Source organism: Leucopleurus acutus, assembly GCF_964270905.1.
Source record: "Leucopleurus acutus genome assembly, chromosome: 10".
Classification (NCBI taxonomy): Eukaryota; Metazoa; Chordata; class Mammalia; order Artiodactyla; family Delphinidae; genus Leucopleurus; species Leucopleurus acutus.
Window position 1 is genome coordinate 44,691,073 of NC_139153.1, and position 9,428 is coordinate 44,700,500.

General features: G+C 44.0%; 1 protein-coding gene across 1 annotated transcript; it reads left to right on the top strand.

Annotated features, from left to right (window-relative positions):
* Nucleotides 1-2,514: 2,514 nt before the first annotated feature.
* Nucleotides 2,515-5,218, top strand: EIF1B (eukaryotic translation initiation factor 1B). Its single transcript, XM_082847814.1, has 4 exons — nt 2,515-2,777; nt 3,718-3,881; nt 4,097-4,198; nt 4,572-5,218. Exons 1-4 carry the CDS (start codon nt 2,747-2,749, stop codon nt 4,614-4,616), a joined length of 342 nt encoding a protein of 113 aa, XP_082703940.1. The 5' UTR covers nt 2,515-2,746; the 3' UTR covers nt 4,617-5,218.
* The last annotated feature ends 4,210 nt before the right edge of the window (nt 5,219-9,428 follow it).

The window sequence follows — 9,428 nt, forward strand, 5'->3', positions numbered from 1 at the left end:
CTTTACATATAGGTCAAATCCTTTCACTCTAAACCAGTGCTGTCAATAGAAATAGTATGTGAGCCATATGTAACACTGAATTTTCTAGGAGCCACATTTTAAGAAGTAAAAAGAAGCAGGTGAAATTGAGAAAATTTAAGTCTTCCAAAGGTCAGTGTGTACTTCATAGTGAGAGCACATCACAGTTTGGACCAGCTACTCTACAAGTGTTCAATGGTCAGGTCTAAACACAAATCTATGAATGATGACCAGGGTCAGAAGAGCTTTCCAGATTATAATTACAACGTATCCAACCTGTATTCATAGTTGGCTTTGATTGAAGATTTCTGAGCTCCTGGGGGTTTCTGATGCAAACACTAGGTCTTAGAAAGTATAAGCTCTCCTGACAGCGGTAATGACCATGGCAACCCAAAGACTTCTGGATCTTTTTTAACTTGTCTATGTTCATTTGTTATTTTTTTTCTTGACTGGACCACCCTTGGCTCGTTCTAAGAAATAACATAATATAAAATGGTTTGGGGCGTCTAGTAACAAAGGAGGAAAACAGAAATAGAGATGCATTTTGCTTATTCTGAACTTCATCCAGAGCAGTATTAAAAATTACTTTAAAGCATGCTGATAAAGGTACAAGACCAGAAAACCACTGTAGGTGTAATCAACTAATGAACAACAAAAAATGTTTGATTCTCCTTGTTTTAGAACCAGCTCTAAAACTTTACACTTTAGTTTGGATAATAAAAGTGTTATTCATTTAAATCAGGACTAAAAGACCAAAAATGCAGTTAAATTCCTGAGAGGTGAAAATTTGATTTTTTTAGGGAAATTATTTAACCCATGAAAGCCTCCATTTCTACATGAATATAAACAGAGTAATAACTACATCACAGAATGGCTATGAAGATTAACAATACTGTGTATAAAGCTTACAACAGGCAAATAGTATGCACTCAATAAATGGTACCTATCATCATAGTTAATCACTAAAGATTATTAAATCCTGGTATTCCTAACCTGGAGTCTGCAGATCCTTGGTCCATGGCTAAAATTGCGGGGGTGGGGGGATTCCTAAAATTGGATGGGGAAAAAAGACTCCACCTACATTTTCACTAACCTCTAACCCAGATTTAGCCTTTCCTCCATTATGAATGCTGGCAACATCCCAGTAGTACCTGAAGTATCTGTAACTTTGCACCAATAGAAGTCACAGATATTTTCATATTACACTTCTGATGCTACAGACATCTCAAAATATCTTTTGTTTATCACCTTTTTAAAATTCCAGCCTTTGTGAGACCTGCTGCTAGATCTTGTTAACTAATGCATTAGTAAAGAAGCAATACTATGTTATCAATGTACTGTTTTTAATTTCAGTATAATAGGTTTCCTTTGTAATCCTACATGTTTTATTTCATGCACTTAAAGCATTATTCTGAGAAGGGGTCTATAGGCTTCACAAGACTGCCATGGCACAAAACAAGGTTAAGAATCCCGAACTTTTAGTCTATCTCTTTGCTTCCAGAAAGCGAACCAAGTTTGACAATTGAGCACCTGCCTGGGTGAGCCCATTCCCATAGTCTCAGGTTTGTTCTCCTGTGTTTAGCTTGATAGGAAGATATTACTGTTCTGGTATCAATCAACCTTCTGTCAATTAACCTTCCTGTTCAAGGTTCTGTATTTAAGTTGATGGGCTGATTTTCTGGTGTGTTCGGTCGACCTGGGGGACATACATGGCCCCACTGGATGCCAGGCCCCTGCTGAAGGTGGGCAGCGGTTCTGAATTGTGGTCCCACACCAGTAGCACCAGCATCTCCTGGCTGCTTGTTGGATTTGCAAATTCTCGGGTCACACCCCAGACGTCCTGAAACAGAAGCTCTGGGATCTATCAGTCTGTATTTTATTAAGCCCTAGGGGAGATGCACGTTAGAGTTTGCGAACCACCGCGCTAGGGCATCGGAGGGCAGCCCAATCCTGGGCAGGAGGCTCCCACCTCGACCCTTGGTAGGGACGAACAGGGTTCCTGCAACCGGACAAGGCGGGAGGGGAGGAGGAGAGGTGCTGAGGGGCAGCCATTAAGTCGAAAGCCGGGACTAGGGACCTTGTTCTGCTTCTGTACCCCGATTTCACTTACATTACCCAAGGCCTCGAGCGAGGGTGACTGATGGAGATAATCCCCCCCAGCACCGAACACTCGTTGCTGCCACTGTACCGCGAGAGAAGGCGAGTCAAGGGAGAACCTGCGAGAGCGCGGGGTGTACAGCTCTAGACCTACGATCTCTAGCCAGATGTCTCTGCAGCCCTCTGGACCCTTCCCGGCCCAGCCGCCCGCCGCTGGGGGGCGCACCCCCTGCTGGGAATTGAGGTCCCGGAAGCCCGCCCGCTCCAGGCTTTCCGGGCTCTCTTGCCTCGTGAAAACCACAAGTCCCAGGGCGCCAAGCGCGGGAGGGTCACGTGGGAGGGGCGGCGGGCGCGGCTAAATAGTCTCCGTCGGCCATTTTGTCGGAGAAGCCGCAGCGCCGCCTCTTCTCTCGCGTCCTCGCCTCCGTTGCTGCCGCCTCTTCCTCCGCCTCCTCCTTCGCCTCTTCCTGCCTCCTCCCGGCTTCCGCCGCCGATCCAGCCGCTTCCCAACCCCGGGGCGAAGCGTCTCCTTATTTATTTCCGTTTTCTCGCCACTGCCGCCTCCTGACACGGTGATCCGGGCGGGCCCCGCAGGAATTTTATCCCCTCACCGGCCTCACACTAGTATCGCATGTCCACTATCCAGAACCTCCAATCTTTCGGTAAGAGCGGGTCGCCCCACCGCCCCTCCCGTCCCCCCACGTCCCCTGCGCGCCTCTCGGCCGGTAGGCCACCGCTGCCCGCCCTCGCCGGGGCCGCTCGCCGGACCCCCGCCCCAAAAGGCCCCCGGCCGCCCTCCCCGCACCCCGAGTGGGGCTTTGTCTCGGTGCCCGGAAGATGGCGACCGGGCCCCTGGCGACCCCCTCTCCGAGGGCGGCCCCCGGAGCCCCGGCCGCGGGCCTTGTGCCGCCCCCTGCCCGCTCCTGGACCCTCCTGCTGCTCGCTTCTGCTCCCTGCCACCTCTGCGACCCTGTTCCGCCCCCAGACTTGCCCTGCTGATCGCAAAGGGGGACGCCGGCTCGGGCTGGGGCATCGGCGTCCATTAGCGGTCGGGATGGTTCGTGGCTGCTCTCGGGCGCATTTAGTAAAAGAGGCTGCGGATCAGGCCTCTGATCTGTTACAGGGCAGTGGGCCAGTCTTCTCTACTTGCGTAGTAATACGTAAAATTACTCTTGATATACATATATAGATCTTTTTTCGAGGCAGAGTTAGGGTTAAATTATTGGGGTGGCATTTGTGAATGTTTCTGTTGTCATCAGAATGTAATCGAGATGACGCACATTTTTATAGTGGCTCTAAAATTAAGGTCTTAAAATCTCTTTTCTCTCATTAGAGGATTATGTTCAACGATAACATCTAAAACAACGTTTTTCTGTTCCGGTATCAGTGGACATACCTGTTTAAAATCTCTTTTTGTGAAAGTACCTTGTAGGTTTTATTAATACTCTACCCTTATCACTCCCCCACATCCGCACCTGCAGAAAGAAAGCAGAAGCACTAGAACCTTCTTTGCTGAGTTTCTAGATTGTAGCGTAGCTGTATCTGGAAATTACTGACTAAAAGATATTTTCCTGCTTTGGATTTTTTTGTATCCCTTTGCAGACCCCTTTGCTGATGCAACTAAGGGTGACGACTTACTCCCGGCAGGGACTGAGGATTACATTCATATAAGAATCCAGCAACGGAACGGCAGAAAGACACTGACTACTGTTCAGGGCATTGCAGATGATTATGACAAGAAGAAACTTGTGAAAGCTTTCAAAAAGGTAAAGGTGTTAGGGAGAAGAGATTAAAATATAGCTATTGACACACACGTCTAAATAGGATTACGGTTCACACCTTTTACTTCACGTTAAAGTGGGTTAAAATGATTGGACCCAAGGAAACTGTGTTCATACTCTTAATTAACATCCAGATAATCTTAGGGTGAAAGTAAAATATCATTGTATTTGACTCAGTTATGCTGAATCTACTTCTTCAGAAATTTGCCTGTAATGGTACTGTGATTGAACATCCTGAATACGGAGAGGTTATTCAGCTTCAAGGTGACCAAAGAAAAAACATTTGCCAGTTTCTCTTGGAGGTGAGTGATTGGGTGCTTTATGTACAACCTTGAGATTGCTTCTAAAATTGTATTTAAGGGCAATGTGAATTATTACCTACTTAGTAAAAAAATCATGTGAATGAAACACATTAGTTGTACTTATTTGGGCAGGAGTACCAGTTTATTTTGTCATTAGAATGACCTGATCATTCCTGTGTCCATTTAGGATGTTTTGTGGAATGTCAGGATATTCAAATATGTGTTGAGTTTTTGTTATTAACAGTTTATGCCACAAATACAGTGTTGCAGTAACCTATTAACAATGATTCTTTTTAATGACTGCTCTGTCTTCTTAGGAATGAATTTATGTGTTACCCAGAGTGATTCTGCTAAATTAAATTTTATTTTGCAGGTTGGCATTGTCAAGGAGGAACAGCTTAAGGTTCATGGATTCTAAAATGAACCTAAATACGTGGAGAATTTCTTGAATAATTTTGTTCTCTAAACCAAGTTTGGCTGCCTTGTGAAATGATTCTCTGCAGTAAACGGACTTTTCATTTATTTAATCATTCAAACTTTCATTCACATCTGCATGATTACAGAAAACATGGGGTATGTAGGCTAGTAACACATAAGAAAATTGCAGTAAGATGGTAATGAAACCCCATATTCATCTTAACATGTTTCCAATGGAAAATATTTTGTTTTGAGTGTTTATTTGTTTATTGTTCAGTTTATTACTTTTCACTTGATTAAATTTTTTTGTTGTATTAAACCATGTATGTTGCAGCTTAACAATAAAAAAAAAAAATCTATGAATCCTTTTGTGAGCAGTTAGGCTCCCAAATCTAAGCAAGTAATATACACATATAGTTTGTTTTTTATAATTGTCTCATTCTGTGTATTCTTTCCAGTTGATTTCAGATGCTGTGAAGAGCTAGAGGAGAACCTTTGTTATATATGTAATTTTGTTCTTTACTTACTTAAAAATGAGTAGAAACAGTATAAACTCAGAGCCAAGAATTTGCCAGAATGTACTGTTAAAATTTTGAAAAGAAAATGAAGCATAGTTTAAACTTACGTATTGGCACAGAGAATTATTTTATTTATTTTTATTGGTTATGTTAGTGGGGAGCCCAACACAAGTCTATCCCTAAGTGACAGACAGTAAAGTAGGTTCCTGACATAAAATAAATTTAGTCACAGGCAGTGCCCTGCAAGTGTGGGTGGAAGGCATTGGGGTTAGGGTTAGGGTTAACTTCCTAGAGTGCTAGAAAGTGACAGAGTTGGGGTGCCAGCCAAGGGCTTCCAGCCAGAAAAGCCATGTTCTTTCACTAAGTCACGGTTTGGTGTTCACCAGAGGAAGTAAGAGCCAAGGGCAGTGGTGCATGGGTGTTGAGGGTAGGGTGAGAAATAAGAGAATTCACAGTTCTTAATTACGAGATTTCTGCAGCTCATCCTCTTCAGTTCCAGACTTCTGCTTTTTATTGAGCTGTGATTATCTGCTCAGTTACACAAGCTGTATCATTAAAACCATTTAGCCAAGGCAGAGAAATACATCTACAGTAGTCACCTCTTTATCCAAAGGGGATACATTCCAAGGCCCCCAATGGATATCTGAAACTGCAGATAGTATCAAACCCTATATATATTATGTTTTTTCCTATACTAAGCGGCAGATAGCATATACAGTGTGGATATGCTGGAGAAAGGGATGATTCATGTCTCGCCCAGATGGAGCAGAATGGTGCAAGATTCCATCTCCTCACGCTACTGAGAATAGTGCCCAATATAAAACCTATGAATTATCCCTAGAATTTTCCATCTAATATTTTTGTTTTGGACCATGGGTAACTGAAACTGCAGAAAGTGAAATCTTGGATAAGAAGCGAACTATTGTGTAGATGTGTGCTTTTTAGCTTAATGCAGTGGGATAATGGTGTGAAAAATGTCACTGCATTCTGTACCGGCTTAACCTTTCCTCCTGCCTTGATGGTGCTGCTTTTGGAAAAACAAAATTAGCCCCCACAGAGTTTACCTCTGAAGGATACGTAAGTAATAGGTTTTGTTACATTCTCACCCCATCATACCTCTAATCAAGAAAGACTGGGAATATTGAGAAGTGAGTACACCAGAATATAGTGCCAAATTTGGTAAGCTGATTTCTGGAAAACAGCAGTATAATACGACCAAGAAGATCAAGCGGCATGGGAGAGTTTTCCAACTTAATTGAGAAATCCTCACTTTCTACCTGTAACATTTTGTAATGATTCCACCTCACATTGAGAGGTGCTGTGGAAATCGTTATGAAAATGATAAAGCAGAAATTTACATTAACACGCACATTCAAGTGTTCATCTATGGAGATCTGAGGTAATGCCCAGAAAAGAATTGACTGTTGAAATTGATTGAACAAGAGGTGGACAGGACAAGGGAAACCTCGTTAGATGGAAAGAAAAAGGCCCCTCCTCTTGGCCCCCACAGATAAGCTCTTGGCCATCACTTTATGTGTCAGGCCACTCCCACTAGATAGGATCAAAAGCCTTGAGTAATACTTCACTCTGGATTTTGTGAGGAGCACCTCTTTCTGATCCCTCAATCTGAGCCCCAGATACCTGATTGGACTTGTCACCTGTAGGGCAGTCCCCATCCTTGGAGCAAGAACAGTATCGTGCACCCTTGTCTTTGAGCAGTGCAATGGAAATAGCTACAGATTGCAGTTTTACTGAAACCAGTCAAAGTTAAATCCCCTCATGTGGGAAAGCTGTCTGGGAGCCTCAGAGATACCTAAGGACATAGCTTAAAGTTCTTGTCCACTTCAGGGACTGCAACACTCTTGTCTGCAAAAAGGACTAGATGGCATTGTGTAACAGGAGGGAGAATATGCCCTACAAATGCAGTTAAAATAACCAGCCAAACGGTATCTCCTTGTGTCTCCTGTGTGGGGAGACTGTGATCTGCAGTTTTTTTAGTGGTCTGTACTTCGATGGTGCGAAACAAAAACTACCGAGTAGAGGACTAGTAGATTGTCCCTAGACCTCTAGGTTCAGCTGAGGCCTTGGTGAAGCCAGTAGGAAACTAACCTTTGGTTGACTGAGGCACAGCCGAGTAAACTGCTGCTATAGCAACGATGTCCTCTGCCCTCAATCTTGTCCCCACGAGATCTGGGCCCCACACAAAGCAGAGGAAAGCCTGGGGGTGCAGCCTGCTCTTCCTGTTCAGGAGCTCAAGTAAGAGCTGTTCTCTGAACCACCCTAGAAAGGGGGCAGCTCTGATCTTATGGAAGGAATAGTTCTAGTTCCAATCAGGATGCAGTTAACCAAAATAACTTGAGACAAACAGAATGGTAACAGACTTCTGTGTGCCTCCTGTCACCAGCTGGGCTGCAGCTAAAGGAATGGGCAGTTAGAACTCAGGAAAAATCAAGCTCATTAGATTGCCCACACAAACTTGTTCCACTGGGCCTGTGAGGTTTCCCCACACCAAGCCAGAATTCCATGTGGGAAGGAAATGAGGCAGGCGTGGCCCTGCCGTATCTAAAAACAAAGAATTCTCACTTGCGGTGGACAGCAACCAGCTGGCCTCGCTTGACAGGCGATAGCCAGGCAACGCTGTGCTTGTGTGGGATCAAGGGGCCAAGTGCATCAGCCAGAATTAAGCAGGAACAAAACCATGTAAGGCGCCTTCAGCATTGACAGCTCCTTTCACAAGGTTATGCGGGCCTTTAACTCCCTTTTCATCTGGATAGTGGAAGCTTGGAAAAAGAAAAGTCATAAACCAGAGGAATGGCTATTTCTTCACTCCTGGAAAACCATTCAGGGTGGAACTACTGCCAGTAGAGGAGGGAATACCAAGCTGTCCTTGGATGTTCCTAATCCAGCCATTGTTGTGTCAGATGACATGCGGCCTGTGGGGATTCTCTGGCCTATATGGGGAACTTAAAGGGCAATTTAAACTCAGCATTGGCAGTGAGGATGCCGGTGTGAAGGGGATGGCTCACCCATTAGCTCATAAGTCTGATTTTGAACCTAGCAGGAGAAACAATAGATCTGCCCATGAACTGAGGGCATGATCTGAATCGTGGTGCCTTCATCTCAAACCAGTGAACAACCTACAAATTACTTTTCATGCAGAAAGCAATTACATAGAGATAAGCACCATTCATTCAATGCACAAAGGGGACTAAAGTTCAAATCCCCTGATGGGAATTTAAGTGATCTTGACCCCCAAGCTGAGCTACTGCTGCAGCCCTCTGCTCTATCCTGAAGGGTCTCTGAGCCTATAGCATGGTCCGGAAGGAAACTAGCTGTAACCCCCAGGTTTGTCTCCATGTGTCTTTCATCCATTATCAGGACCCCAGGCCCACCTCCTCAGTCACTGGGCAAGGAACAACATAAAGGAGAGCGGAGATAAAATCAGAAAGTACTTTAATCCATGTCGATCATGACAAATTCCATGGGGAAAACATCACCAAGGATTTAGAGAGCAGTATACTTCCTTGAAGTACGAAAAAGGCCCATCTACTCCCTGGTCACAAACATCCACACTGAGTGCCTAACTGCCATTAACTTGCTAAAAACTCAGGAAACATTAGCCTGATATTCAGATTAAACTATGAGAATCAGTAGCAACCTACTTGATAAACTAAGATTGTTGAAATGAAACAACATTGGGTATATATGGGATGATTCTTCAAGTAAGGACTAGAAAGAGGCAAGTAAGGACTAGGAAGAGGGAGGGGATGATTAGAGCAAGTATGTAGTCCTTTAACACCCCCTTGTGGCCATTTTAAAAACTTGATTGCTCTTGGCAGTTCTCAGTAAATTACAGGAGGTTTAGGTTGTTGCAGGCATCATTAAAGCACCAGCTGACAGGTTTAATTTTGTCATCCCTCAAAGTTATGCAGAAATTGATCTAGCCAATGCCTTATTACTGCAATCCATAGAAATCTATTGCAGTTTGCTTTTACCTGGGAGAGAGAAGAAAATGCTTTCATGGTCTTGCCCTGTGGATGTATAAAGCCATCTCACCTACTATCTAGCACAGTGTTATTAGAAGGAATTTAATTCAAGTGTAAATAGAGACATCTGTTTATGGCCTCCAGAGAATGCATGATTAAGTTAGAAAACAATCAAGGCTCCTGCTAAATTGTCACCTGTTGAGGAACACAATCTGGAGTTTTACACACACACACACACACACACACACACCCGGTAAATGCATGGCGCTCTCAATTTAAACCTCTGTCTTAGACCAATACACAGGTAAG